We start from the raw sequence: 27,290 nt of genomic DNA, 5'->3' as shown, positions 1-27,290 counted from the left end.
CTCAAAACCTTGGCAGAAAAACCCCAAATATACTATGTAAGTGTGTTTTTAAAAATGTGGGAGACCCTGTTGCAGGGTGCAGACAAACAAGTGGAACAGCAAGGGCCAAAGTGCAAGATGGCGTGTGAAGCCAACCACCAAGCCTCCATTTCCTCTTTAAAGAGCTGCTCCGTGTCGATCTCCCACAGGAGAGCAGGGTAGACAGCTAAATTTTTAATGCCACCCCTGCAGCCCCTCTGCCATGTTTCCAGCCATTGTGACAAGCCTGTTTGGATATTGTGCAATTGCTTTGCAGCAGCTTGAAGCTAATATGATCAAACACACCACACAGCAACCTGCTCTGGGTGTACTGTCAGGGGATGGGAGGGGAGGGGGGAGATGGGGTTTGCATCAGGGAGGGAGGGGGGGTGGCGGCGAATGGGAAGAGTCAATAGGGGGTTCGCGTGTCTAGTGCTGCCAGGTGTCTGTTCCCATCCCAAAGCCCAGAGCAGCAGCCGACTGTACCCATAACAGCCCAGGAGGCACCCGCGATGACAATAAGACATCATCTGCAAACGCTTCAATTACCCCCTGTCATTCTGCTGCGCTTCTCTGTTAATTACACAAACCATTTCCTTCAAGATGGCTCGCTTGGCTGCCAGCCCGGAAATCTATCACTCCTCTATCTGCGTCTGTCGGATCCGTGAACAGGTTAATCAGGTTAGTCATGAGTTAATGCAGGTGGCGTGGATTCAGGGGACAAGCTGGGTGCTCGCCAAGAGAGCATGCGCCACTTTAACCTGCCAAGCTGGGACTCTTTTTTTTTTTTTCCTCCCCTTCTTCATTCACACCACATCCTGTTTGTCTTCCTCTCCGGCATGTCTTTCAGTGCTCCAGCTGAGCAATTATCCAGCTCCAGACTTGTAAATATCAACGATGATTTTCTGATGAGAAGCAAGTCAGTACCTGCAGATGAGGACGGGGGGGAAATGGGCCGGGCTTGGAAACCACATGCTGTTTTTTGCTTCGATGGGATGCTGATGACTCTGTTTGCACTGCATCATATTGGGCTGTAATAATGACTGCTGTTTACTTTGTGTGATACATTTTTCCATTGAGGTTAAGTGGCTCTATGGAGAAGCAGTGTCACCAGCAGGCACCTCCCCCCACAGCGGCATTAGCCGATATTTTCCAGTGGGCAGCGTCTCAACCACATCTGTGTCCTTGTTTGGACATCATCATTGTCTGTTGTGGCACACTCGAGTCTTCTCTCTAAGTGGAAACACAGTCGCCATGTCGGCACACATGCCACGTTAATCTCAATCTAACCTTAACTGCTCTCTCTTTTTTGTTTTTGCTCTATATGAATGTTGTTATTCCCTCCGGACGATGTCTGACTGACAGGAAGGAAATAGTTTTCCCACCTTTTTTATTTGCCACAGCGTCACAGCATGCACACTGTGGGGATTTCTGCTATGTTCCACTCATTACAGCCTACCTCTTCCTGGGGGGGGGGTTGGAAAGCATGAACAGGATGCTCGCTCAGATCAGCCAATAGAAATCGGAACGGGTAGTTTAATTGCATTCGAAAGTCGTTTTTATTCCATCAAGTCAGCCCGAGCAAATTGAATTTAGACTTAAAGATACAGTGTAATGTTGCATGTTGGTTCCCTACTTATCAACTTTTCCTTTATTTAAATAAGCCCCACTTTGAGTTGCGTACAGCAGCAGGGATCTTTTGTTGGTTTTGTTTACGCAACCTAAAAGGGACCCACACAAGCAACCAGCAGGATGTGTCAGTCAGATATAGAGCATCTATACCCACGAGAACGCAAAGAGAAAACAATGATTCAGAGCTAATTTTAACTTGAGAAATCTGGATCAGTCCAAGTACCCAACACTTAACTCGGTAGAGTGAAAATACTGTGAAATGTCTTCAGCATACACGACAATATTCTCCTTTTAGTGATGTTTTTTGTTGGGAAATGTTACTCTGATCACTCATTAGCTTTGCTTCTCCAGGTTACAAATAATTTTAACAAAGATTAGCAGGTTTGAAGCAATGAAACAGACATTTTTCTCAGTCTTGTAGAGCTATAACAATAACTATTTCCATTATTGATTAATCTGTCAAATATTTTCAGGAGAAAATTATTGTTTGTGTCCAAGTGTCAAAATAATGCTGTAACAAACCAAAACCCAATGATTTCTATCATAAATGACAAAGAAAAGCAGCAAATCCCGACATGTAAGAAGCTGGAACCAGTAAATATTTGACATAATTGCTTGAAATGAATCTTTTATAATCAAAATAAGTGGAGGTTCATTTTCTTTATCGATTTATTGACTATTAGTTGCAGCTCGAGTGCACAAAAGTATGAAACTGGTATAACTGACAAGAAAAGAAGGTGTGATATTTATCTGTGCAGATACATTCTGGCGTGTAATTGGCATAAAATCCCCGCGACCAAGAAAACTTCACCCACAAATTGCCACAGATGTCAAAAATCCCCAACCCGTGGACAGGTTTGTAAATACATCACCTCCAATCTTGTGAATGGGAGCCCTGTTGATACACAGAGGTGTTTCAGAGCCTTGTAAATAAACAGCCCTGGAGGTGTATCTCATTATGAGCCATAAGGAAACATTGGCTGCTTTTATAGGGAGTGAGGGTGTGGGTAATGTGAGGGGGGAGGGGGGGGGGGGCATTTCCGATAAGCAGGCAGACCCACCGCTACCGGCAACCAAAACCTCCCACACAGCTACGGGTCACCTGAAACCACACAGACCCCCCACTCCCATAACCGCAGTGCCAGGCTGAGCAGGAAACAGAAAAACTAAAAAATAGCCAGGACTCCACAGAAAGCCGGTTCAACACGTCTTCCTACTGGACACATGGAGGTCTTTCAATTGTTTGAGATACTCAGGTTACTCAAATGTATCTGTTATACAGCCTGTTTGAAGGTTAATTCAATACATTGAGTTTAAATGTCCATTAAAACGACAAAAGTAATATAACTAATCAATTATTAGATTCAAAAATTTGGATGTTGATGCACAAAAACACTGAATATGTACGTATAAGTTATATCTTAAAAAGGAGCAACTTGTACTACTAAAGGTAGCATGCTAACCAGCTAGCCCCAGCCTCAGGCAGTTAGTTGGATCTCTTTCCAAGTACATGACGTAAAACTTCTCTTTTTTTTAATAACATCCTGTCAACATGGCGTCGCTTGTCATGGCCGTCCTTACGTGAGATTTATTAGGAAATAAACTGAATTATCTGGTAACAATGATAATGATTATTATTAGTGTGCATGTAAACGTTCTCATTGCGTCTCTAAAATATCATTACTGATATTTCGGCTGTAGATAATTTTAATTATTGAAAGTTTTAAACTAAATTCTTGCATATTGCACCTTTAAGTTTTGCAAGAGGTTGGGAGCAGCAGCAGCATGAAACTCAAAACAGGAGGTGAACAGTTAGACGATGTATGAAGCCACCTGACACAGAATCACATCTCTCAATCAGACAGCGAAATCCCTTAAAGCCAACATGCAGCTAATACTAGCAACTTGTTATGCATGGAGCCAAAAACAAACATGTCACATGATTATTCTTTTTTAATTAATCCCTAAATTAACAGCTTGACAGTCCCATAACATGACAAACAGAAACCAAATAAGCAGCCACAATAAACCTGCCGACTAAAGGAAACTAATCACAGATGCGATCAATGTAAATGATGCACAAAAGCACACAAGAGATTATCAACCCAGCAACCAGCTTACTGTTAGCATGCAAACACCAACTAATCACATCTAACACTCAAAGCATGCACAAGCAGTAAACACTCAGTTTACCTGTGGTTCAGTGGAGCAGAGGTCCGTGACGTCTTCATCAGCTGATCATCACAGCTGAGGCACCACAGCTGAGAGGAAGAAGCAGCAGCAGCCACAAAAACACAATTACTTCCTCCACAAAGTCTTCTTGCAGTGATGTAATCAGACTGTTGGCAGCTAGCTTGATAATGAAACGCTAAATTAGGGAGAAGAAAGCTGTACAGCAGCGTCGAAATAAAGGGGGCGGGGCTTACAGAGCTTAATGAACAGGTAAGTGCAGCAGGTGTGTTAGACTCGGACTGACGAGGCTGAAGAGAGGACACTGACGTCATACTGGAGTAAAAGTACAGATAACTTGTTAAAATATTACTTTGGACTTTACTTGAGTGTTTCTGCATTTATCTGATAACTTTAGTTACTAGTTACTTTACAGATTACATGTTGCATCAGAGCCGAAGGAGCACATGTTTTATTTTTTATAGTACACAGTAAGTACATACATGTACTTTTACTAACACACACTTGAAGTATCTGATATTAAATGTGGCTCCTTAAGTTTCAGGTACTCATGACTCATGACTATGGAAAGTGTCTACTGGGCAGCTGACTGAAGTTTAACCATTCAAGGTTCGAATGGATTTAAACAAGATAAATACTTTATGCTGTGAATAGTTATTGTCTTGTGATCAAAAATATTGATCCAAAGCTCAAATCTGAGGCTTTTCTGTGAGACAACTTCTGATCGACTCACATCACTCTCTGGCGTACGTTAACAACTTCTGATCATTCCTGTCCACTTCTGGTTGAAGCTCGACTTGTTACAAGTACAAATACGGATACAGATAATTTAGTTGTTTGAACAGATATGTGTACTACGAAATTAATTGATCCTGAACCTTTACCGAGAAACAGTCATGAAAATAGAGGAGATTTTCTCTTGAAATGGAAGTAAGTTGTTATTTTTCAAAGCTTTGGGCACCCCAAATTAAATTTCGTTTCACCTCCTATCATTAGGGCGGAAGCAAAAAGCACGACGATGTTTTGCCTGCACTCATACTCCTGGTAGACGGAGGTAAGGAAATGGACACACTTTTGAATAATGGATGTCTCCTCAGCGCGGGGATATAGATGCATGTGATGCCAAACCTGAGAGTGACTTCAGTGTTTTTCTCTTAACCCAATAAAAGTACAGTTAATGCCTGGTTCTTCTTTAATATAATGAACTCATGCCTTTTAAAAGCAGCACTCATTTAAAAAAGCAGCTTACATTTGAGTGTGTAATATACCATTTAGATAATAAAACTGCGGGAGAGAGTCGAGGAAATAAAAAGTCAAACACAGGATGTTTTTTGGTAAAATATATACTTTTTTATTTATTTCTTTCATACAAAGAAATATTATGAATGTTCAGTATTTAATCATCTAGAAACATCTGTTCCATTTTTGCTTTTGCATTGTGTAAAATTAATTTCCTTTGATGTACATACCACAAAATACTTGATTTACATGTTCTTTTTCATTTTTGTACATACAGATTTCTTCTTCTAGTCTAAATACATTATTATATGTGGGTAAGACAAACATTTCTAACATTTTTTATTTTTTAGATTTCAAAACAGGTTGAATAAAACTCAACCGTAACCGACGCAGCAACGTGGAGGAACCCCCTCCCACCACGAGTGCCAGTTTGTTTTATTATCATCAGATATTCCCTCAGTTACATGACCATCATTGAAATGCAGTACTCCATCAGTTGCAGGGAAAATGTCAGACGTTCCTTTCCAGAATGTGACAGCGATGCCATGAGAGGTCATCATAAATGCTTTTTGTATAATCAAACATTGCACTAAAGGAGAGAAGAGGGGGGATGGAGGCTTTTTCTTCCTACCATCGCTCAGGGCAGAGAGGAAAAGTAAAGAATAGCACTATAAAAGAAATACAGTGTCACAAGCCTCCATCTCCCCCACGCTACCAACCGTTTGGTTTTGAGGCTAAAACCAGGCAGCTGGTTTTCAACTGGAAAATAAGAGAAGTCGCTGAATTAGGGTCATTATCTGTTTTAATGACAGAGGCAGGCTGACTGTGTTGGATTGGATAGTTTGAGAGGCACAACATTTTCACTTCAAAATGAAAAGACGGACAATCAAATTCAACTTTTAACTGACTTTTTAAAAAATTGATTGGAGGGACTTTTTTCTATGAGGATATGTTGTGTACATTCAGTCTGGGCCCTCTTTTGGACGCTAATAATAATAATCCCCTTCCCTTTAATCCCTGCATTCTCATAATGGCCACCACTTTGAGCATGCATAGCATAGCGTAGCGTAGCACAGCGTAACGTAGCATAGCGTGGCCCCTGCGCCCTTATAATAGCGTACCGCCCGCTGCAAAGAGATGCGCCTTTACTCCCCTCTTGCATATCAAGAATTCAAGTAGAAAGACAAAAAAGCAAAAAGAAGCAATGCATGGGGGGGAAGAGCTGTGTGAAACGTGATATCAACCCGAAGGTTTTTTTATTTTTTGGCAACAAGTAGAGAGTTGTAGATCTGGCGTGGAGAGATGAGACGTGTGAGGATGAGGAGAGTGAATAAGGCATAAAGTATATAGGCCATGGACGATGGCACATGAGGTTTTCTGACGACACCGCAGAGGTTAGACGCTGAACCCTCCCGCCTGAGGCAATTCTTGCTGTGCTGAGAGTGCTGCACAAAAACCTTTCCTCCCTCTTTGATCTGTTCAGTCTGGGATCTGAGACGGGGGCCTGGTGGACTTCTGTTTGAAGAAGCGCTATTGCAGTGAGGCGAAGCCCGGGTTGTTGTTTGTCACCTTTTCTATCTTTATGCTCCATTTCTGGCAGATATGCCTCTGCTACCTCACGCAAAGATTTTTTCCATCTCACTGTGAAAACAAGGCAAACTCCCCCCCTCCTCCGACCTGCAGTGCTCCGGCCCTGCTCCCCTCAACAAATCAAAAGCCTCTCAAGGAAATCTGATTGAGACTTTGTGTGACCTTTGAACTGAGCGGGTACGGCGAGAGGCTGGCTCTCAGCCAGCAGTGCTTCTAATGGGGGAGCTGGAGAGCGGAGCCTCGATCGATCTGCCGGTTACCTTTACCCAATTAGCATAATGTTAACATGGGCCCTTACGTGGTCCGGGATGGGATTTAACGTTTGATGGATGGGCCATTCATTAGAGCAGGCAGCAGGAGCACCGTGAATGAAAGGGCAGCTGTATACTTTAAGCATGAGTGACACAATGAGGATCAATTAAGCCCATTGATCCACCTGTTATTGAGTGGAAAGGGACATGAGAGCTGCAGCTTTTGGCCAAAGCCAGTGCAGGAAAAATGGGATTGTAGAGAAAACTTAACTGGACGGTTTGTGAATGAAAGGATGAAGTTGTGATGAATGAGGATGCACATGGATTGGTGTTCTCCACTTCTCTGTGAGCACTCTGTACCCGTAATATGGTGCTTTTTTACATTTTCCACCCTAACTTCTACTTCAGTCGTCGCTGATTATCTGCATCACGAAGCACCGATAAAATCCACTGAGTCTACAGGACCACGCGGGAGGAGCGAGAGAATTCAAAATTAAAATGAGGAATGTTAAAAAACAACATGTGGGCCAGATGTTATGTACAAATATGGTTAGGCAGCTTAGTGAATTAATTGCTTAGAAATAAAAATAAATTATTATAAAATAGATTTCTGTACATTTTACATATATATAGCAATATCTCCACATCTTGCCGTTGAATTACAGAGGAAAAAAAATAACTTCTCAACAAATTAACAAAAAAACAAAAAACAAAATGTCTCTCATGGTTTTCACATCAATCCCAACCAAAGTTATGTCCTGTCATCTGGTAGAACTTCATGTTGAAGGGCCTGTAGAAGTCCCGTAGCCTCTGCACCACCTCCGGGTCAATGTTCGGATGGGTCCGCCCTTTGGTTTTGCCCAGGCAGTGGGGCTTGCTGCTGCCCTCTGCCTTCTTGAGGCACGGGAAACCCTTGGTCTGGTTGAAGTAAAAGTGTTTGTCTGTGATGATCCTCTTGAGCCCCAGGAAGTCCTGCACGCGGCCCAGCTCTCCGGCCGGGTCGGTGATCAAACGCTCGCCGCTCACGAACAGGATCTGGCCCATGGGGAAGTACTGCAGCCAGTTGTCCAGGTGCTTGGCGTAGATGCCGATCTGGATGGCGCTCCACGAGGTGTCGATGAGCCCGGTAGTCCTGTTTTTGAAGGTGAGGCTCTCGAAAGAGGGAATGTCGGGCTTCTTGGACAGAGTCTGCGTGTAGTCCGAGATAGCCCTGGTGACCGGGTCCCTCACTACCACGATCAGCTTGGTGTCCCGGGACATGGCGGATATCCTGGCTGGAGCCTCTCTGGTCACAAAGTAGCTGGGGGTTTTCTCCATGGTGATCTGGCCCTCCAGGGTTTTGGGCATCAGCTCCCTGCAGGAAAAAAAAAAATGAGGAAACAAAACGGAGGTTAGGAGAAGGGTACGCTGGAGCAACGACTTGCATAATGTAATCAAGTTGATGGAGTGTACCATGTTCTGTAATCAATGACTCACTGAGCCTGTTTAGGCTTATTACAGGCCTCGAAAACCTATTAGTGTAGGCAGCTCTCCAACGTCAACATGCTCACTCACTCACTCATAAGATATCTCACTTCTGACAGAAAACAGAAAACCCTTATTTACTGCACAATCAAACACCAGGAAACATTTACAGGCATTTCTAAACATGGCTGACCCTGAATTTAACCATATATGGGTTTAGGAGCTGGGTTTTCCCACCTCCGCTCGACGCAGCTGCTCTTTTTACCCCCTTAACAATTTTTAAGTGTGAATAATTTTGATTAGCCCGACGGTGCATATTTTACAAATTAGCTCACAACATGTGTGAATCCCATTATCTGATGTGTCGTCCCCGAGCTCGTCATTCCTCAGACCTCCCTGCTGGATGTGATGTTCCAGAGTCGTGAGGTTTAATCAAAACTCAGCCTCCCTTTTGGAGCAAAAAAAAAAAAAAATCTGCCTTGCTGACTCAGACGTGCCCCGCCCCCTCATCCGACCCGCAAAAAATTTTAAAAAATGCAACAGTGGTGAAAGACGATGAGGCTTGTTTCAGAAAGCGAATCTGTTTTCTGACAAGACTGGGTTTGGTTTTGGCTGATGGGCTTTACACAGATATGTTACATGCAGACATATAATCAAGAGGTACTTGAGAACAACTGGTTCTGAAGGAAAAGTGAACGCGCTCCGCTCTCTCAGCGTTAGGTTTCAGAATTGGTGGCCAACCGCAGAGTCTAGATTATGGTGGAGGCGATAAGAGCGGTTTGACTGACACCGGGGACGTGGATCACCTTTCCCTCGTTCCCCCCTCGAGCCCTGGGAAGAAAAAACTAGCCCGTGTGATGTGCGTGGGATCAAATGTGTGAGGATTATGGACTGGAAAACTTCAACAGCTAGAGCTTGTGCCTTTTTTTACACAGTCGAATCAAAAAAGACAATCACTTCAAGAGGCAATAACCTAAAAACAGCAAATAAAGCACTCGAAAGGAGGGAGAAACAAAAGGAGGAGGAGATAACCGAGGGCACCGGTCTATCAGGGCGAACACACTCTCAGATAAGACTCCTGTTAGCTTGTTGTACCCTTTGTTGTCAAGGCCAGGGCGCTGATACACCATTGTGTAGACAGTACTATTGTAGTCGATCCCATTCAAATAATATGTAATCCTACGCACAGAGGCGGCAGAAGTACACACGTTCTTAACCCAAGTAAAGACAGACTCTGGTAAAAGTACTCAACTTCAAACAGTTCACATAAATAAGGACATGAGTGGGAAACAGAGAATCTGCTCTCATGTTGTTGCCGGTGTTGCCTGGTTCGGTTTCATCCATGTCGCTGTCTTTGTCACTGCACGCCTTTAACCTCCCCATTCAAGTCTCCCTCTCTGTCTGTTTCCGTGTTGCCTGATGTGCTCTGATAGGCCGAAATCAGTCTTGTGATGTTGGGAAGGCGGCGTGCAATGACTCAAAAAAAAAAAAAAATCGATAATTGCCCTAAAATGCATTAAAAGTAAGGTAACGAGCCTGTTTTGAAAATGTAGGGAGTAAAAAGTTGTCTACTTAAGTACAGTAATGAAGTATCTGTACTTCGTTAATTCCTTCCTCTGCCTATGTGGAATATTTACACACCGAGAAAGAGAAAGAACGTCGGAAACTACAATGTCGGACCCGCTCTGTACACTCAGAAGTCTGTAATACTCGATTCGTCCCCAGAGCTTCAGCTGTTCCTCAGAAAACTCTAAAAGCTGGAATCTAGTTCACGTCCATCTAGCTCATGGCTAATTCATGGAACAGCGGCTCTCCATCGATGCACATATCTGTGTGCGAGGAAGAGGGAACGGTGGGGGAGAAGAGAGAGAGAGAGAGAGAGAGAGAGAGAGAGGAAGAAAAACCAGGGTAACGTCAGGTAACCCATAAAATGCCTCATGGAAATGGTGTTGGCAGATTTGTGTAATCCTAATGCAGTGCCAGTGATCTAATTATGATAATATCTTCTTGATTGCTGACACATCAGAGGGATGAATGGACTCCGGGGCCTGAGCTCATTAATAGGGTATTGAAATCAAAACAGATACAGCATGTGGGTTTTTTAATGCAGGAGCATGACAGATCTTTTTTTCCGCCAGCGAACCATTTTCTGGAGATACACGTGCAAACATCACATTATCAGCGCGCGCACATTAATTCTCCGCCGCTAAACTTAAAACTGTTTATACAGCAACCTCTTGAATGTCTTCAAGGAATATACAAACATGCCTCGACTTAAACTGCACGCCGTTCGTCATTCGCTCGATGCACAATGGCGTTACTGCCTGCAAGCTTTTTTGTCATTCCTTGTGCTAACATACAAAAAGAGTCCGGAGCCGACACAGAAGAGGCAAATGGCTTCCCATCTAATCCGATTTCGAAATGACAATGCGGCATGGAGATAGGGAGGGGGGGGCTTGAGTTACAATGTGCATAGTGATAGATTATGCTGATCCAAGCTCAGGGAATCCTTTTTTTTTTTTTTAAATCAAGTGTTGGGGGTTGGAGGAGCGTAAAAAACAAGGAGATGGTTGGATAGCGAGGGAGAAAGAAAAAGTGGTGAGGAAACCCCAAAAAAGCGCCAAGACCCCCACTAATAAAAAACCTCCACCTCTGACTTTGCCCACGACTCTCCGCCAAAGAGTTTAAAAAAAAGAGGGGAGAGAAAAGGGAACAGAGGAGGGGAATTTTAGTGGGACAAGTAGCTCTTGGAGAAAACAATGCCTATTATGCTCTTTTTTGATTTATGAGGTGCTGCTTTTAAAGATCCCGTCAGCAAACAGGCAATTCTGTGACACCGGCCTCGTCTTTTTTCCTGCGTTTCTTTGAAAGTGAGCCATTGTCCCGGAGCGGAGGGGTGAGCAGGGCAGTGGTCAGGGCACCGGGGCGGGGATGGGGATGGGGCTGGGGGGCAGGGTAAAGAGAGAGGGGGCAGATAGAGGAGAAGGAGGTGGAGGGGGTGCTTAACAGGGCTGAGTGGAGCACTCTCCGTCCTCCTCAACCTTGAGTGAAGAGAAGCCTCTTGGAGAGCGCTTAAGTGGAGCGTGTGCCAAATGTGCCCTGCAAACATCACCCCTGTCCCCCTTCAGATACTGAGGACTCCAAACCCAGAGACTAACAGCACCCCGTCGTCCCGGGGACAGTAATGCTTTTGGATAAAACAGGGATTTTTCCCGGGCGGCCTCTGGTGGCAAAGGTAGCCTGTTCGTCTATGCCAAGTGTTTATAACTATTGCTTTTCAATTCCTTTTTCCCCTGATAATGCTACATTGTGTGCAACAAATGTGTTGAAATCGACACGAGTTGATAAGGCTAGTTAGCGGTTAGTAGCCAGTTGGCAGCGCGAGACATAAGAAAAATATGACACGTTAAAATCCAAAAGAACGCAGTAAATTCGTTACCGTCGCCTTACGCATCAGATTTTTTTCCCTGAGGTAGCAGGAGGTGGGCTAGTTAGCTGTTAGCAGCCGGTGAGCAGCAGGATCCTTTGTTGTTTTTGTGCTACAGAGCTAATATCTTACAGCTAAATGAGTTAACAGAGCTAACGGCTAAACACACAGCAAGACCGAGAGTTTCTTTTCAGAGTGACGTGAAGCCTTTAACATTGAAGTGTAGTTGATTGTGACAAAACAACAACTTCACAGTGAATAAATGTACAAAAGTACTTAAGCTGAGGGGGTTAAAGTACTCTGAATGCTAATACTTTTAGTACAGATGCAACATCTGGATTATCAGACGGTTTATATTCACTTTAAAAGGGTTAAAATTGCATTCTGGGACAGTTTATGCAAACACTTCTACTGTCTAATATGTGATCCAGTAATACTTAAAACTTTAAATAACTAACTTGACATCAAATACCACAAAACAAAACTTCTTCTTTGCTTGTTTGTCCTTTCAAAAGATATATAACAACCAAGTTTTTGTTTCCCCCTCCACGTCTCTCTGCACCTTTGTCCATTGAGAATATTTCCAAGTTAAAAGACATGCCAAAAACAGCGATAAGACACAAAGCAGAAGCCTCTTGTCACACGGCAGCATCAAACGGGGGCCGGCGGAGTGGCCCTTTGGCCTCTGTTTTAAAGAGCCCTCATCCCAGTGGAGATAAACGGCAGGCAGGAAAAGGGTTATTTCTGTGATGCTTCTGCCTTCCCTCCTGTCATGTTTGATTTGATGATAACGGGCTGCCACTGAGCCGTCTGTGTCACAGCATCCCTGACGTAAATGACTAGTTTGCCCGTAGACAAAAGGAAAAAGGCTCTTTAGTTGTCTGAGTTGTCTGTCGATTTTCTAGTCGATACAAAAGGTTTACAATTGTCTCACATGTCTGGATGTTGAAAGCATTTGAATCTCAAATTAGGGTTTGTTTATTTGACTACAGACAAATCAGAGGGCATTTTGTATCCTCAAGCGAAGGGGAGGGTGTGGTTTTACTCTTAAGAGCATTTAAAGCTCAAGATGTCAGGTTTCTATGGCGTGAAGACCCTGGAGCGAGTGCGATTTCCCCCCAACCCCCGGGGGAGGTGACACCATGCAAAACAACGGCGTACACTTAACTAGATATAAGAAAATCCAGAAAATCAGCTTCCATGTGCTGAAATCCTGAGTTTTCTTTACATATAACCCACTCCACAGTCGCCACTCTTCACCCAGCTCTCTTTTCCATTGATCCCCGAGCCTCCCCCGCCCCCCCGACAACCAGCCCTTGAGGGTCCGATAGCAAAGTGACACTTCACAAGTGGGAAGAAGGAGAGGGAGGAAATGAGGGAGGAAGTACTGAAAGGCTCCCTTTCTTTTCCAAGGGCCTCTTCACCGAGCCCTTTACATGAACCGACATGGTGGACGTGCAAGCGTTTTTCAGGAAGTACAAAGAAACATCTTTATTCCGCAATCGGATGATAAGGATCTCGAGCACCGCTTGTTCGTTCGGTTCTAAATTTGATCTTATCCACCCTGGGGACAACAAGCCGTTCAGTGTTACATGCAAATTCAAACGCAAGGCATATATTTTGTAAGACTATGCGTGAAATCTGCTGTGAAAATCCTCCCCTGGTGTTGGAGAGGATGACGGATGATGGATGCAGATACGGAGGGTTCATTGTAAGTGTTCACGGATGAGTCGCTGGTAAATAAAGTGTTCATCAATAACCAAGTGTTTCCTTTTACAGCACAGCAGAAGCCTGCATGCTATGAAATGGAACTGAAGGAAGCAACATGTTTATGTAACACACACAAACACACACACACACACACATGCGTGCACACACTACGGCTACTACAAGGGGGAGGCAGTGCACGCCGGCCTCTGCTGGCTCGCTGCGTATTTTTCAAAGCAGCATTTAAGCACATACAGAAGCCAGACATTTTGAAATATACTCCACTGTGCCTGGAGTCTGACATTATATTTAACCACAGAGCATGGCTTTGGCTGTAAATTAAAAGAAGAGGGAAGATGGTTTATGGCGCAGTCTGCCGACACAGAGGGAGAAGAGCTCCGGCTGCAGTCGCAGGAAAAAGCCTCGTCTGGTCTCTCTTTCAAGCACTTAGTGGAGTCCAGGTGTTAGTATGTGGCCACTTAGAGCTTTCTGACAGTTCATTTCCTGGCTGAGAGAAGCCAGAGATCGGTGCTTTAAAGCTGAGATCTTGCAGGTGTGCATCTGTATCTTGTACGCCTCCTGTTTTGTGCTGATAGTGTTTTTGGGTACGTCTTTGCACCTGCGTTTGAGTAGGCTCAAAACTCACCCGTTAACCCTACGTGATGCTACGGCTTCATCATCCCCGATCAGAGTCGATCGTCGGCGCTCCTCCCCGAAGCCTGAGGTTTCAAATTAACAGGCTTCACTGAATAATGGTGTCACTGGTAACTCAGGAAGGTGGCTGAGTGGAAGCCCCTCCGAATCATCTGTCTGCTCAAAAGGATTAATAATGCAGGCTGGCCTAGTATCACACACTCAGACCTGGATGGAGGGGCCCTGCATGGGATGGTGCGTATCATGCTGCTATAAAGAGGAGAGCTGTTTGAAGGCTACATTCCTCCTTGAGATTACTGAGGAAGGCCGTTGTCTGGAACTGTCAGTGTGAATGGAAATACTTCAGACTGTTTTCTACTGTATCTGCTGCTTGACCTTCGAAAGTGTTTATAAATGAGACACATCAGGAAAGGGAAGAGCTCGCGGCTCATGTCTTGACTTCACAAATAATTTATTTTGGATCTTCGGGTGCGGATCAATGTCGCCATATCTCTGACACGTGTATTGGATTTCTGAGACATATTCGTTTGTCTGTACCTATTCTATTACAACCCAGCTGAACTTTCTGCAAAGACGTTGGGGTATTTTGCAGCAGAAAACAGGGTATTTTTAGCGAGATGTCATCTAAATTTCTGGCTATGTTTGTAGCGACAGAACCAGGTTAGCCAAAACATGATCTTTTCTTGATCCTAACCAAGTGGCTTTTGTTCCTAAACCTAACCAGACCTTAAGCACAGCGTTTATTCTGGTGACTGAAGATTTATAAACCCAAATGTAGCCTGAGATCCCACTGAGGTCCTGATTTCCTCAAACATGCAAACATTTGGAAAGATAAGCTGCAGAAGGTGTCCTTAACTAATGATTCCCAACAACTTTTCTCACTTTTCATTACTATTATTTGGTTAAACGTCTTTACAGCTCATGGACATTGTCAACTTGTGACAAGGGGTAGTGGGTAGGCAGTGCTTACAGGATCACGAGCCTAAAAAGGTTGGGAACCAGTGGCTTAGACTTACTCTGAGCTAGAAAATGGAGGCTTTTGCATGAAAGTAGACTTAGAAAAATACAAACACACATTCAGGCTTTGATTTCACAGTACTTAATTAGACCTACTAACAAGAAAAGGGAAAGAAGGGAGTCTAAGAGGAAATGGCCAACAACAACACAACAGGATCTGAGGTCAGAGTATAATGACGCGGCGACCATTTTAAGCTTTTCCAGAACAACAGTGCACTGGCCGAGCTGGTAGGAACGGCTTCTCGCTCTGTGACACTTTGACACCCAAACTCTGTGCCGGACTCCTAATCTGTTTGATAAATGCCGACTCCCAGACCCCTTAACTCCATCAAGAAGCTGCACTATGTCAGAGCAGCCTGGGAATCTACTGACCCTCCATGTAAACAAAGCAGTTAACCCGACCGACGCAACCCGTCCATCCATCACTTTTCACTGGAATCAGGGAGTCGTGCTTCGCCGGAGTGGAGCATTTTTTTATCGGAGCGTCTCTTTACAGAGTGTGTAGGAGAGGGAGAGCGAATGACAGAGAGTGTGTGAGTCGAACGAGGGGAGGAAGAGCGAGAGCGAAGGGGAGGGAAGGGGAGCGAGGCCTCGTGGTCACAGACCATCCAGACAAGGTCCTGGCTCATACCCAGCCTGGTTTGGAGGCAACATCAGACACTGGTAAATAAATAGAGAACTTACCACCACATATAATGTCATGGACTACATGTCACACACCCCGACAGCATATTACCCCCAGCCACAGCTCCAGATACCCCCCTCTGTTCCATCCTGACAACACTTAAGTGAGGCGAAGACATTCTCCTCTTGTACCACTGCGGTCGCTTTGTGATGGGCAGCATCGCAGAGGCGTGACAAGCACAAATTATTCAATTCAATAACCAAATATCATTTTTCCTGCTCGGAAAATCTGTTTTTAAGTATATTTGTTGCTATTTGGCACCTTTGGGAAACAGCGCAGGAATGTGCAGAGCCATAAGGGGTTTTTCAGGGCCCGGAACCACATCGGCCTGCGGGCCATAGACGGCTGCCTGGAATTACCGAGTGTTAATAACCCTGCAGTGAAGCGAGGAAGCCCACCATGTGGTATAAATAAAACAGAGGAGTTGGTGAAAGGGATGGTAGAAGGGAGGGTAGAAGTACCTCCTCCCTTCCTCTCATGAATGTTCAACAGCATGCTGACAGAAGTGTCGTTTTTTTTGGGGGGGGGGGGTTCTTGAGGCTTTCAAAAGCTCCAAAAAAGCTGAATTTTCCTGGCTTAAAAGAGGTGAAAGATCCCATCGTTTTTGGTGACACTAAACACAACATCTCATCGCTTTGTTTGACATGCGATACAAGACGAGTCATCTGACACGGCCTCGGTCTCGACCGCAAGAACTCTCACCAGCAGGCAACGCTCTTGAAATCCAACCACTTGGAAGGTATTACCCAGAATTTGTTTAGCTCTAGTAATCCCGGACCTAATCAGTGTGTTTGCTCCGAGTGTTTGCTGAAGGTGTTAGCCCGGAGCTAGCCACACATTCCAGCGCTCCGTCAAGTATCAGGGCGCGACTGACTGACGGCGGCGGCGAAAATAAACCGATGAACCGTGAAAGGATAAGAAACAACAGGGCAGACAACAATGAAGAGCTGCAGGTGTAGAGTCGGTGAGCAGGTCTGTGTTTGTGCGTGTGTGTGTGTGTGTTTGTGTGTGTGTGTGCGCAGGCAGAATCAGCCATTCTGACTGATTTCCTGACACTTGACATGCACCAAGAGGCACATGACTCCTTGATCTAGCTACAGCAAAGATGAATAAAAGATGAAACACTCGAGAAGAACATACATGCCACCACCCCCTACTCCCCAGACGCATGCACAGTCACACACACACACACACACACACAAAGAGAGAGAGAGAGAGAGAGAAAGACAGGGAGGGAGCGAGCAAGCTACTTTGCATCCTGTTTGAATTGGCTGTCATCCGTAACTGCCTGCACACCTTTTTTGAAGACAGGTGAACTACAAAGTGTGCACGAGAGAAGAGGGGATTTCCTCTCTCTACTGTATGTCACTCAGTGAGCAGGAAAAAAAACATCTTCCTGTGCGTTTGGACTATCATTTAGCTTCCATTACTCACGCTGCAGCTGTTGCAGGTTAATGGTTTACAAATTCCTGAAGACAGCGTTGCCTCCCGAGCTAACGTATAATTAGCCAAATTGAGTAACGATAGCGCCAGTCGTGACAATTAACCTGCTCCTTTTCAGAGATGGAAAGAGTGGCAGCGCAAAAAATCCTGCAGCGATCCTTCAGTTTTCTTTGGATCCGAGCCTACATGTTGTCTCCCACAATATCTCCGAGCTCCCCGAAGACAAGATAATTACTGTTAAGAACAGCAAGCAGCTCTTTTTTAACCGTTTCTGCCGCAGAGAGCTGCCAATCGGAGTTCAGTTTCAGGGTTTCAGGGAGCGAGACGACAAATGTTTTCACCCCTCGGCTCTATCTCCATCAGTAAGCCTCTTGGTTAGAAGTGAAAGGGGATCTGTGAGAAGTCTGTGCCAGGAAGACAAGCTATTTTGTGAAGGGAGTAGAGATTTGATGTACAGTGTGTCAGCTCTTGGCCAGAAGCCTGTGGAGGATGTTTGTTTTAATAAATCCTTTCAACAGGTAATTAAAGTGTTTTCTTGTTTTTTACTAGATACCCGTGTTGTTTTTTCCTTCGGTTAGAAAGCACTTACGTACTCGTGCCAAAAACTGCACAATCATCTAAGTTTCTAAAAGGTTTACACACTGATCTGTATCAGATCATGAGCACAGACATAAAAATCACAGGGTGCATGAGCCAGATTTATGTTTCCAATGAGGTAAGAACAGCAGTTTATGAGACAACAACACATACAGTGTGTTCAATAAGGCCCCACGCTTCACAATATTAAAGGAGCAATATGTAGGAATATTAGTTTAAAACAATGTAAACAAAACATCATAAAACAAATGTGAAGAGTTCTGACGATAAATTAAAGACGTCTATGTGTTGTGTAGCAGATGCTAACCAGCTAGCCTCGGCCCATTTTTGTTGAAAATACCACTCTGAGCTCCCAGATGCATAGCTAACTGAGCTAACTAGCTAACGGCAGCTACAGTTAGCAGTTACTTTGGGGATGTGCTGCCCCCTACTTGTTTGGAGTTTGGTGATGTTGTTGAGAAGCGTGGGATCATGGGAGTATCAGCTAACGTTTCCCTGGACGTTATAGCGACAGGCGAACAAATGAAAGGCGGCGTTATCGTGAATAAAAGTACAGATACAATACGTAAGAAGTGGTGTGCCGTCAACAGAGTAACCGCTACCTGCTGCTAAATGTAGCTACTGTTAGCCATGCAGCTGGTGGTGCGGACTGTGGGCTTGGAGCCTGGGGGAATTGTTGTTGCTTACACTTCTTACATATTGCTCCTTTAATATATAACAAAGGTTGAGTCATTTTTTTGACATTTTAATGCGGAAATATTAGGAAAATCAGCCCACACACACCCACAAATACTCACACCCTACCTCTGAACTATATGTATATATAAGTTATCAAGTGTTTTGGACATCCTGCTTTTTTTTTCAGTTTGGTCGTGGTGCTGCCTTCTGATTCTGATCACTTAAACAAGGGGGAGAGAAAAACTCAAGTCTCGGTAGAGAAATAATTGAAAGCGAGCAGAGTTTGGCCAGGTCTTCTCGGAGTTGACGCTGAAGTGTTCTTACGCCCAGCAGGTCTGGGAGTACATCTTAATGGAGAGAGTGACTAGTGCCGAGCAGCCGCGGCGCAGAGAGACAACTCAGGGCTTCTAATGAGCTCTGCTCTTTTTACTGCCAGGCTAATGGAACCTCAGGAGACCTCGCTCGCTCGCTCTCTCTCTCTTTCTGTGTGTGTGTGTGTGTGTGTGTGCGTGTGTGTCGTCCTCTCTCCCAGAGGCAAACACAACTCTCCAGCACCCTTAATGGCTACCTCGGGGACTTCGTACCTGGGACGAGTGCAACTTTACAGGTTTACCGTCATCACTTTCACCTCTTCCTCCTCAACTGGACTATCGAGTTCTTTTCTTTGGAAAGTTCCCGCACTAACCTGCCTTTAATAAGAGTAACAGCGGATGCTTAAACGAAAGCGTTATGAGCGTGCTCCTTCCAGCCTCCAGGGGAAGCCATTTTTTTAATGCGCCAAAGAGTGTTTATTTAGCGCCGATGAATGACCATTAACTCTGGAGGGAGGATGTCTGGTTCTGTTCTGACATGTGTAACAACATCCAAATTATCACCTTGTTAAAAAAAAAAAGGGGGCTAATTCACACGCAGCACAGAGGGAGGGTCTGTGCACCGCTGATACCACTTCATTACACGTCTTTGTTGAGTATATTAACATTTCCTCCGAAGACAGACTGTAGCAGCAGTCGCATGAATCCTCGGGCAGAGTGAATGAGCACAAACAATAGTCCACGCTTTTTTGTGTTTTTCTGTTTGCATCAACCTTGTGAGTGTTTGACAGCAAGTTCCTGTCAGGCTCTGTGGCTTTTATCCTCGGCTCCAGCAGGAGGTTCCTGCCTGTGGCGGCCATATTGTCCTCACCAGTGTGGGTAGTGCTCGCTGGACACCGTGAGGAGGAGGCGAGAAGAGAGGGGGGGGAGGCAGGCCACCACAGTGCAGCGCTGCCACTCCCCTCTCCACAGGTCTCTCCTTTCACAATTAACCGCTTGTAATTTGGGGGTGAAAGCTGCCTTTTCACTCTTCCAGCCATGCCGGGCTCAGGCAGCAGGGAGAGAGGGCCTACCGTCCCCTCGGCGCTGACTGAAGGCTTCTCTGGGAGACAGCCACTCGTGGTCAGCGAGGCCTGCAGCGAGCCCCGCCCGGGATTGGACAAAACCGAGCATGACATGTGACACCAGCAGCGCAAGTGCACAGCTGGAGGAAAAGCAGTTCATAAGGGAGGGATCTACTGTTAGCAAATAATCCACTAATTTTGGGGGCTCAAGGTGGAACTTCAGCCAACACAGAGGCACAGTTTCAGGAGGATTCGAGCAGAAGGATGTGAACCTGCTGTCAGCTGTGCACGGTTGGCCGGCCCGGGCGCTCGTCCCCTGAGGAGCCGAGGAGTTCCAGGAATCAGGAAACAATCGGAGCGCCAAAGTATCTAATCATCATCTGAATTTGTCCTCTCTGGAACCGAGTTAGGAGCCACTTTAAGCTTCAGCTGTCAGAGTTTTAAAACAAAAATCAGCCTCATCTACATAAAAACTGTGCTGTCATGCTATTGTTTTTCTGCGAGGCACGGCTGTAAAATCCCCCGTGGGGGCTTGTAGCATCCAGCAGCTTTCTGCAGCTCTGCAGATGGTCAACACACAGACCCTGTCAGCGAGCAGACGTGGGGCTGACCCCCAGTCAAAGGCCCTTAACCCATCTCTGCACATTACCTCCAATCAGGCTTGACCGATCAATACCGGTGGCAGCAGCAGGGTGAGGGGTGACATTTGTGTTCGCTGTCTGAGTGTTTCTCATTCTTTTGTGCCCGGAGATGAAAATCATGGGTGAGGGGCTGAGGCAGCCGTAATAACACCTTCCTACACCTCCATGTATGCAAACATGAGCACTAGATGTTTTTTGCCGGACAATGACTTCACTGGAGCGCTGTAGAACCAGGTGGCCGTTGAGAGGAAGGAAGGAGGGCGAGGTCAGCGGCAACAGAGAGTGGGATGGGTCACCTACATGGAAAGAGGGAGCAACCCCGCGGTGAGCAGATAAAGGGACGTGCACCCATCCAGAACCGTCCCTGACATGGGCCCGGAGCTGCAGTCTGACTCCGAGGATAACGGCCTTTTCAAAAACAGCGCAGACTTCCGAAAGTCTGATAGCGGAACATGATTTTTTTTTTTTTTTTCTAAAAGGAGCCCCCTTTTCTGCCATGCTCCACTTGTCCTTTTTTTTTGTTGTAAGGAGCTTTTTTTACTGACGCTGCTTTGTGAGCATGTTTACCTCCTCAGTGTTTTATCACTAGACTAGATACAAAAGGTTGACCGGAGAGACATCCTGCTCAGGGATGGCGCCGATTCAAGCCCAGCAGTCCCTCGAAGGCGACTGAAGCCTAACCTTTGATCATAAACCACATCACACACCGACTGAAGATTATATAGTCCTGTGTGTGTGTGTGTGTGCGTGTGTGTGTGTGGGCTCCAACTTACATATTGCATTATTATATGGCAGAACAACACAAACTTCTAACATTAAAGGGGCAGTATGTAGGTTTGGAAGAAATTCAAACTCATAATTTTAATATTTACAATATTAATGAGGTGATAAAACAAACGCAGACATATTTATTTTTCCAATAAGTGAATAAACCCAGGTCCCAGAACTCTGTTTAAAGCTAGAAAGGTGGCAGGGTCCGCCACAAACAAAGTAAAACAGTATAATGTGTGTTGTCCTTTGAGGTCAGTTTGTCATTCAGTCGTGAAAACAAAGATTTAGTTTGTTTAGACATAAAAAAAAAGATCTTTCTCTTCTGATAAATAAACTACATACTGCACCTTTAAAAATCTCTACAAACTTCTGATACGTTCCACTGAAATAATCACAATACGACCCCTAATATAACCCACCACCACCCATATGGACTCGAGCCGTATACACATGTCTCCTCGCTTAATGCTAAAGCCACTCCGAGGGAGGAGCACCGGCGTCAACACTGCCGGGCCCTGACAGTGAGCTGAGACCAGAGCCCGCGACACGACAGCAAAACCACAGTACAGTAATTATATATCAAAGCCCCCTTCATAGCCAATAGGGCTAAATGGAATATGAAGAGAGCGACATGCACCACAGCCTGACAGGCAGAGATGAGGGCGGCAGTCAACAAGAGTTAGGGCGTAAATAAAAAAGCTCTGGTTTAAAGAAGAAAAGAAGAAGGAGGAGGAGAGTCGACTTTAAAGTACGAGTCAGAGTTTGTTAAAAGTGACACACTGTAAATATACGCATTAATATATATATGTGATAGAAATGGAGATCTGACACAGAGCCTGTATTTCTTCTTTGTTCATTTCATGATTTATTAACTTCACATTTTGTGGTTATTTACACTTTGCCTCCTTATTTTTGATAAATTGTCTAATTTACCTTTTATTTCCTGAGTTTCTTGCAGTTCTTTGTAACTTCTCTTGTGAAAAAAGTACAAAAACGTTACGTAACTTTAAAAAGGGGCCCTGTGGAGCTCCTGCGCTGTTGTTAAAGTACGTTAGTGGACTCCATTAGTAAGCTAACATTAGCTGCTGTCTCTCTCCGCTAGCGAGTCTCTTGAGAAGATGTAAAAAAACGGGACCGTCGCTGAAAATCTGACCTGCTCACACGGGCCAATAAAAAGGTTTTTATTACAGATTTAGATTAATTATTACATAGAGTCGCTTTAAAGGTGGTAACTGTTTGACTTTGTTTATATGGGGCGGACCCTGCCACCTTTCTGTTCTGGGGAGCTTATTGTCCCCTGAGAACAGCTTGTTTATTCACTTATGGATGCAATAAATATAAAAACATTCTGAGTTTGAATTTCTTTTCTGAAACTGCACAGTGCCGCTCTACACATGCAAAACACATAGCAGGAAATTAAAAGACAGCTTTGCTTTGTTGCTTCACAAACTGCTCACACTGCCTCCATTGTCGACTGTTTATGAGTTATTACCCTCTGCAGGATTTTAACTCCATTAATGTAACGTGCTGACGATAACACATATTTGACTTATCGCTATCAGATAAGACCGGTCGACTTTCACCGAGCCGCCGAACAGGTGCAAAACAGAAAATAACAAACCAATGTTCACATTCAGTCACACTTGCCTGTTGAGCTCTGACTCTCTATGTTCGTGTGTGTGTGTGTGTGTGTGTGTGTGCATGTGTGTGTTCCTTGGGGCCAGTTCATGCATGACCTCACTGCGAAAATGTGTACCTCCTCATACAAGGACCCCCTCGGTCAAAAGCATGAATCATGTGTTTGTCTTTGGCAACAAATAAAAACTGTCAGAGTACATCAGACGTCCACAATAAGACGTGTTATTATCACCACCTCCATTCATTTCCAAACTTCTCCCCTCTCTTCCTCTCTGGAGTCTTTTCTATGGCTGCTTTTTTTTTTTTTTTACTTGGTGGGATTCCAGCTCTAAATGTGCGTCCGTTGGGGGGGAAGATGGTGCAAGCTAGTCACAATAGCGGATGGCGGAGAGAGATTGTGCAAATGAACAAACAAGGAGAGGCTTGAATTGCTCAACTCGCACACACACACACACACACACACACACACACTCAGCAACACATAAACCGTCTACAACCGCCTCCGTAAAAATGACCCTCACTGTGATCAGATCATGTTCCCACAGAATACATTTCAATGCCACGCAAATTTGAAACATTCCAGCGTTCGCCTCCCTCCAGTATCTGGTCCATGATAGGAGACTGTGGAGGGATCAGCAATGAATGAAGTATGATTTCCTCTCTCGGTTCATCCTCACTCGAGAAACAGACTCACGAAAACTTTTTTTTTCTGCACTACAGGGACTACTGGCGCCAGCTGTTTTCTCTGAAACATACATTTCTTGCTGCAGTTCTTCCATAAAAGTGCATCGAGACGGATTCACTGCACCAAAAAAAATCCAGTTTTTCAAACACACCACGGTCTAGATATTCTGTTGCAGCAGAAAATCCTGTTTCACTAAAAGTTTGAGGGAATTTCAGTCTGAGAATTAAAAATGAAACTTTGTGTATTTCTGTGTGAGCATTAAAAGACTTTTTGGCACCGGCAGGCAAGAAAATGTGACAAAAACTTGAAATTTAAGCTCCAGACAATATGCTTCCATTCAAACCTCGACAGAAAAACCTTGAGTCATGACTTCTTTACATGTCTTGAGAAGTATTAGATTTCGTGGCCCTGAACGCGAGCAGACAGCACAACTCCCACAATTCCCCCCATCCAGAAAAAGTTACAAGATGGAAGTTAAATAACAACCTTCCTCTCCGGCAGTAAATCTGTGTTTCTATCAAAGCGAGCAACGGGAAGGAAACTTCTCACAAATCAAGGACACAGTGTCTTTGACTATTTTTTCATTATGTTGACCTTTGCTGGGGCCCAATTTTAGGATCTGAGCTTGCAGAGTAAAAGCATGGAGCAAAATCTTGTTCATTCAAAATCCAAAATCTTTTTTTTTTTTTAAATCAATTTTCAACTTCAGAGAAAACTTTGTGAGACTTAACTGGAGGCAAAATACTTAAAAATAAGCCAATTTTAAGTGGAGTTCCAAAAGCCAATCAATAATTTATTACCTCCAGCCTGACCCCGTTTACTTATCCTCAAATTAAAGGAATAGAGGAGCGGTGTGGTCCAACACTGACATTATTCTGATTGAATTATGACTCAAAACAAACTCAAGCTCAAGCAGCTCAGTTCGTCTTATTTCATTAACGTGCTGAGGGGCTTCACATGCGCTCATTAAGCTCTGCAGCTCGTCATATCAACACTCTGTGATGCAAATGACAAGGATAATGTTAGTCTGTCGACCTCTGAGGACGTTTTGTCCTGAGGATCCTCACTTTGTCTTGCAGATCCCCACTTTTTTTTTTTGTTCTTGCAGCGCAGCCTCTCTTTACAGGAGCCCACTGACATTTTAGCCATTTTAAGATCTGTAAACACTATCACAGGAAATACAGTGAGAGGAAACAGATTTTTTAAATCAATTTAAGTCAACTTTAAGTTTGGATAATTTCTGACATTTGCTTTGGAAACATTTGGCCTCCATGTTGAGCTTCACATCACATCGTGTTATACTGAAATATAAAACACGTCTGTGGGGTCAGATTTACTGTCACAGGCACTCACCCAAACGAAACAACAGCTTACTGAGAGCTCACATCATCTCACCTTCACCATAACGCAAACATCTGCTCCCAATAAATCACATTTAATTTATGAAAACGAACCACAGTCCAAACAAAGCGCCAAAACACGACTAACTTTTACATTTTTAACTTCGTCAGAGGAGCCTGAAGGCGCGTCACCGTCAAGGTGCAGTGTTGCCCTGTGTCCAATAGAGATCACTGCGCGTCGCAGAAACAGGCCAGGCTGAGCGGAATCAGGCTGCCTCACAATGGGACAATCAATACTTATTTTATTTAAAATATATGCAAACAAAATCAGTCTGCAACCACACGTAAATTGCACAAATTTAATGAAAAGGGAAACATCAGGGAGAGCCAACAGGCTGCTGCGTAAATGCGTAAAAAGACGAAGCAAAAATGGCACAACTGAAGTGTTTTAATCAGCTTTGGAATAAACTCTAAACATGCTGATAATTTCTATAATTAGCCTGAAAATATCTTAATTTGTTGAGCTTTGATGAGGTCCGGATTAATGTCCGTGTAAACCAAACTGGAGTCAGTCAGCTCGCTGCGCTCTGAGGCGCTGAGGCGCTCTGAGGCTGGAGGAATGAATAAAATAACTATAGAAATTCTCAGAAACACAAAATTAAAATTTAGTAAATACACATTTGATCCTCCTGATTCGCTCACTGATCAATATCAGCTCTCCTGCAGCTACAATCTCCAATAGATCTAATTAATGGAATAATAAAAAATCATGTAAAATAACGCAGCTACATTCATTTTTTGTTTTCTGGATCCATTCAATCATCATCCAAACGCATTAGTATCCACACCAGCAGGATTTACCTGTACCACTCCAGTCCGTTCTCATAGTTGCGGTCGAAGAAGTGCGGTTCCGCTCCCACGGCTCTGATGTCGGGATGAACCCGGAGGAACTCCAGCAGAGCCCGGGTGCCTCCTTTCTTCACCCCGATGATGATCGCCTGCGGCAGCTTCTTGCTCCCGGAGCCGTTGGAGAAGCTGGACATGGCGCTGGGCTCCGGGGCTCTCTGCTGCTGCTCCTCGGCCCGCATCTCGTCCCAGTCGTCGGTTCTGTCCGCATCCAGCTCGTTATCGAGCAGGTCTCTGGACGCGGCGGTCCTGATGGACGGCTCCTCGTAGTCGCTCTCTATATCCTCCCACGGCTGCGGCTTGGCGAGCAGTCTGGACACCAGGTCCGTCCTGCTGCTCTCTGTCCTCCTGGCCACCGCCGAGCCCGTCTCCTTGCCCCGGTAACCGTCCACCACCAAACTTGGCATGGTGGAGCAGTAGCCCACGCAGGAGTACAGCATGTATACCCACACTAAAAACATGATGCTGAGCAGGATTAGTTTCTTCTTCACGGGGCTGGACCAGAGGGCATACAGGCTGTGACAAACCAGGCTATATTCCATAAGCCTTTCGGGTGAGAATCATATCCCAGCGGCGCATATTGCCCAACTCAGTCCCGGTGGCACCTCAGCGATCCTCGCGAAATTACGCACATGCTCACCTCAAACTAAAAAATAAATAAAACTCACAAATAAAAAATAAGAAATTCTAATCTGAATATCACCGAGGAGAGGGATAAATCCAGGAGTGAGGAGGCACCGAGAGTTTCTGACTCATAGTTAAATTGTGGAGAACAGTTGAGCTGCGACGGGCGCACCGCGGAGCTGCTCCAGGCTCATCTCAGGTTTGTTAAAAGTGCTGCTGGAGCAGGAGACCTTATACAGAGACGAGAGCCGGAGTGACACCGGCGGGAACCAATAGCTGCTCAGAAGATAAATATGCAGCCGTTTGTTGATAGAAGCGGACCAATCAGAGGAGGAGGCGTGGGCGGGCCCGGCCGTGGGATCCTCTGGTATGGAGATGGAGCGTGTGTGCGGGACGCAGCTGAGAGTTTGGAAAAACTTTCTTATTGGGCAGAGAGTCCAATTAAGTCCCGATTCTCGTGTCCCGCTGCAGACATGTTGTCCGGATGAGTTGAAATGTTCCCTGCAGGATTATTCTGACACTTTTAAAACCTCACTGCGCCTTTTTACTGTGCAACAAACAAGAAAAACATACAAATCAGGTTATTAGGAGACGAGAAAACACGAGGAAAACAACACCGACATGCATAAAAAATAATATTTTTAAGTCTCAACACTCACTTTGTGAAATTTTAGTTCGTTAAACTTTATTTCTGACACTGAATGAGAAGTGAGGCAGA

The 27,290-nt window shown here is 44.8% G+C and overlaps 1 protein-coding gene across 1 annotated transcript; it reads right to left on the bottom strand.

The window, feature by feature from the left end:
* Positions 1 to 5,165: 5,165 nt before the first annotated feature.
* Positions 5,166 to 26,748, bottom strand: hs3st3b1b (heparan sulfate (glucosamine) 3-O-sulfotransferase 3B1b). Its single transcript, XM_073489675.1, has 2 exons — positions 25,904 to 26,748; positions 5,166 to 8,274 (listed from the first exon to the last, which is right to left on the bottom strand). The coding sequence occupies exons 1-2, from the start codon at positions 26,488 to 26,490 to the stop codon at positions 7,656 to 7,658; spliced, it is 1,206 nt and encodes a 401-aa protein (XP_073345776.1). The 5' UTR covers positions 26,491 to 26,748; the 3' UTR covers positions 5,166 to 7,655.
* Between the last annotated feature and the right edge of the window lie 542 nt (positions 26,749 to 27,290).

Source organism: Pagrus major, chromosome 20, assembly GCF_040436345.1.
Source record: "Pagrus major chromosome 20, Pma_NU_1.0".
Classification (NCBI taxonomy): domain Eukaryota; kingdom Metazoa; phylum Chordata; class Actinopteri; order Spariformes; family Sparidae; genus Pagrus; species Pagrus major.
The sequence above is the reverse complement of the archived record's forward strand: the minus strand, read 5'-3'. Positions and strand labels throughout refer to the sequence as shown.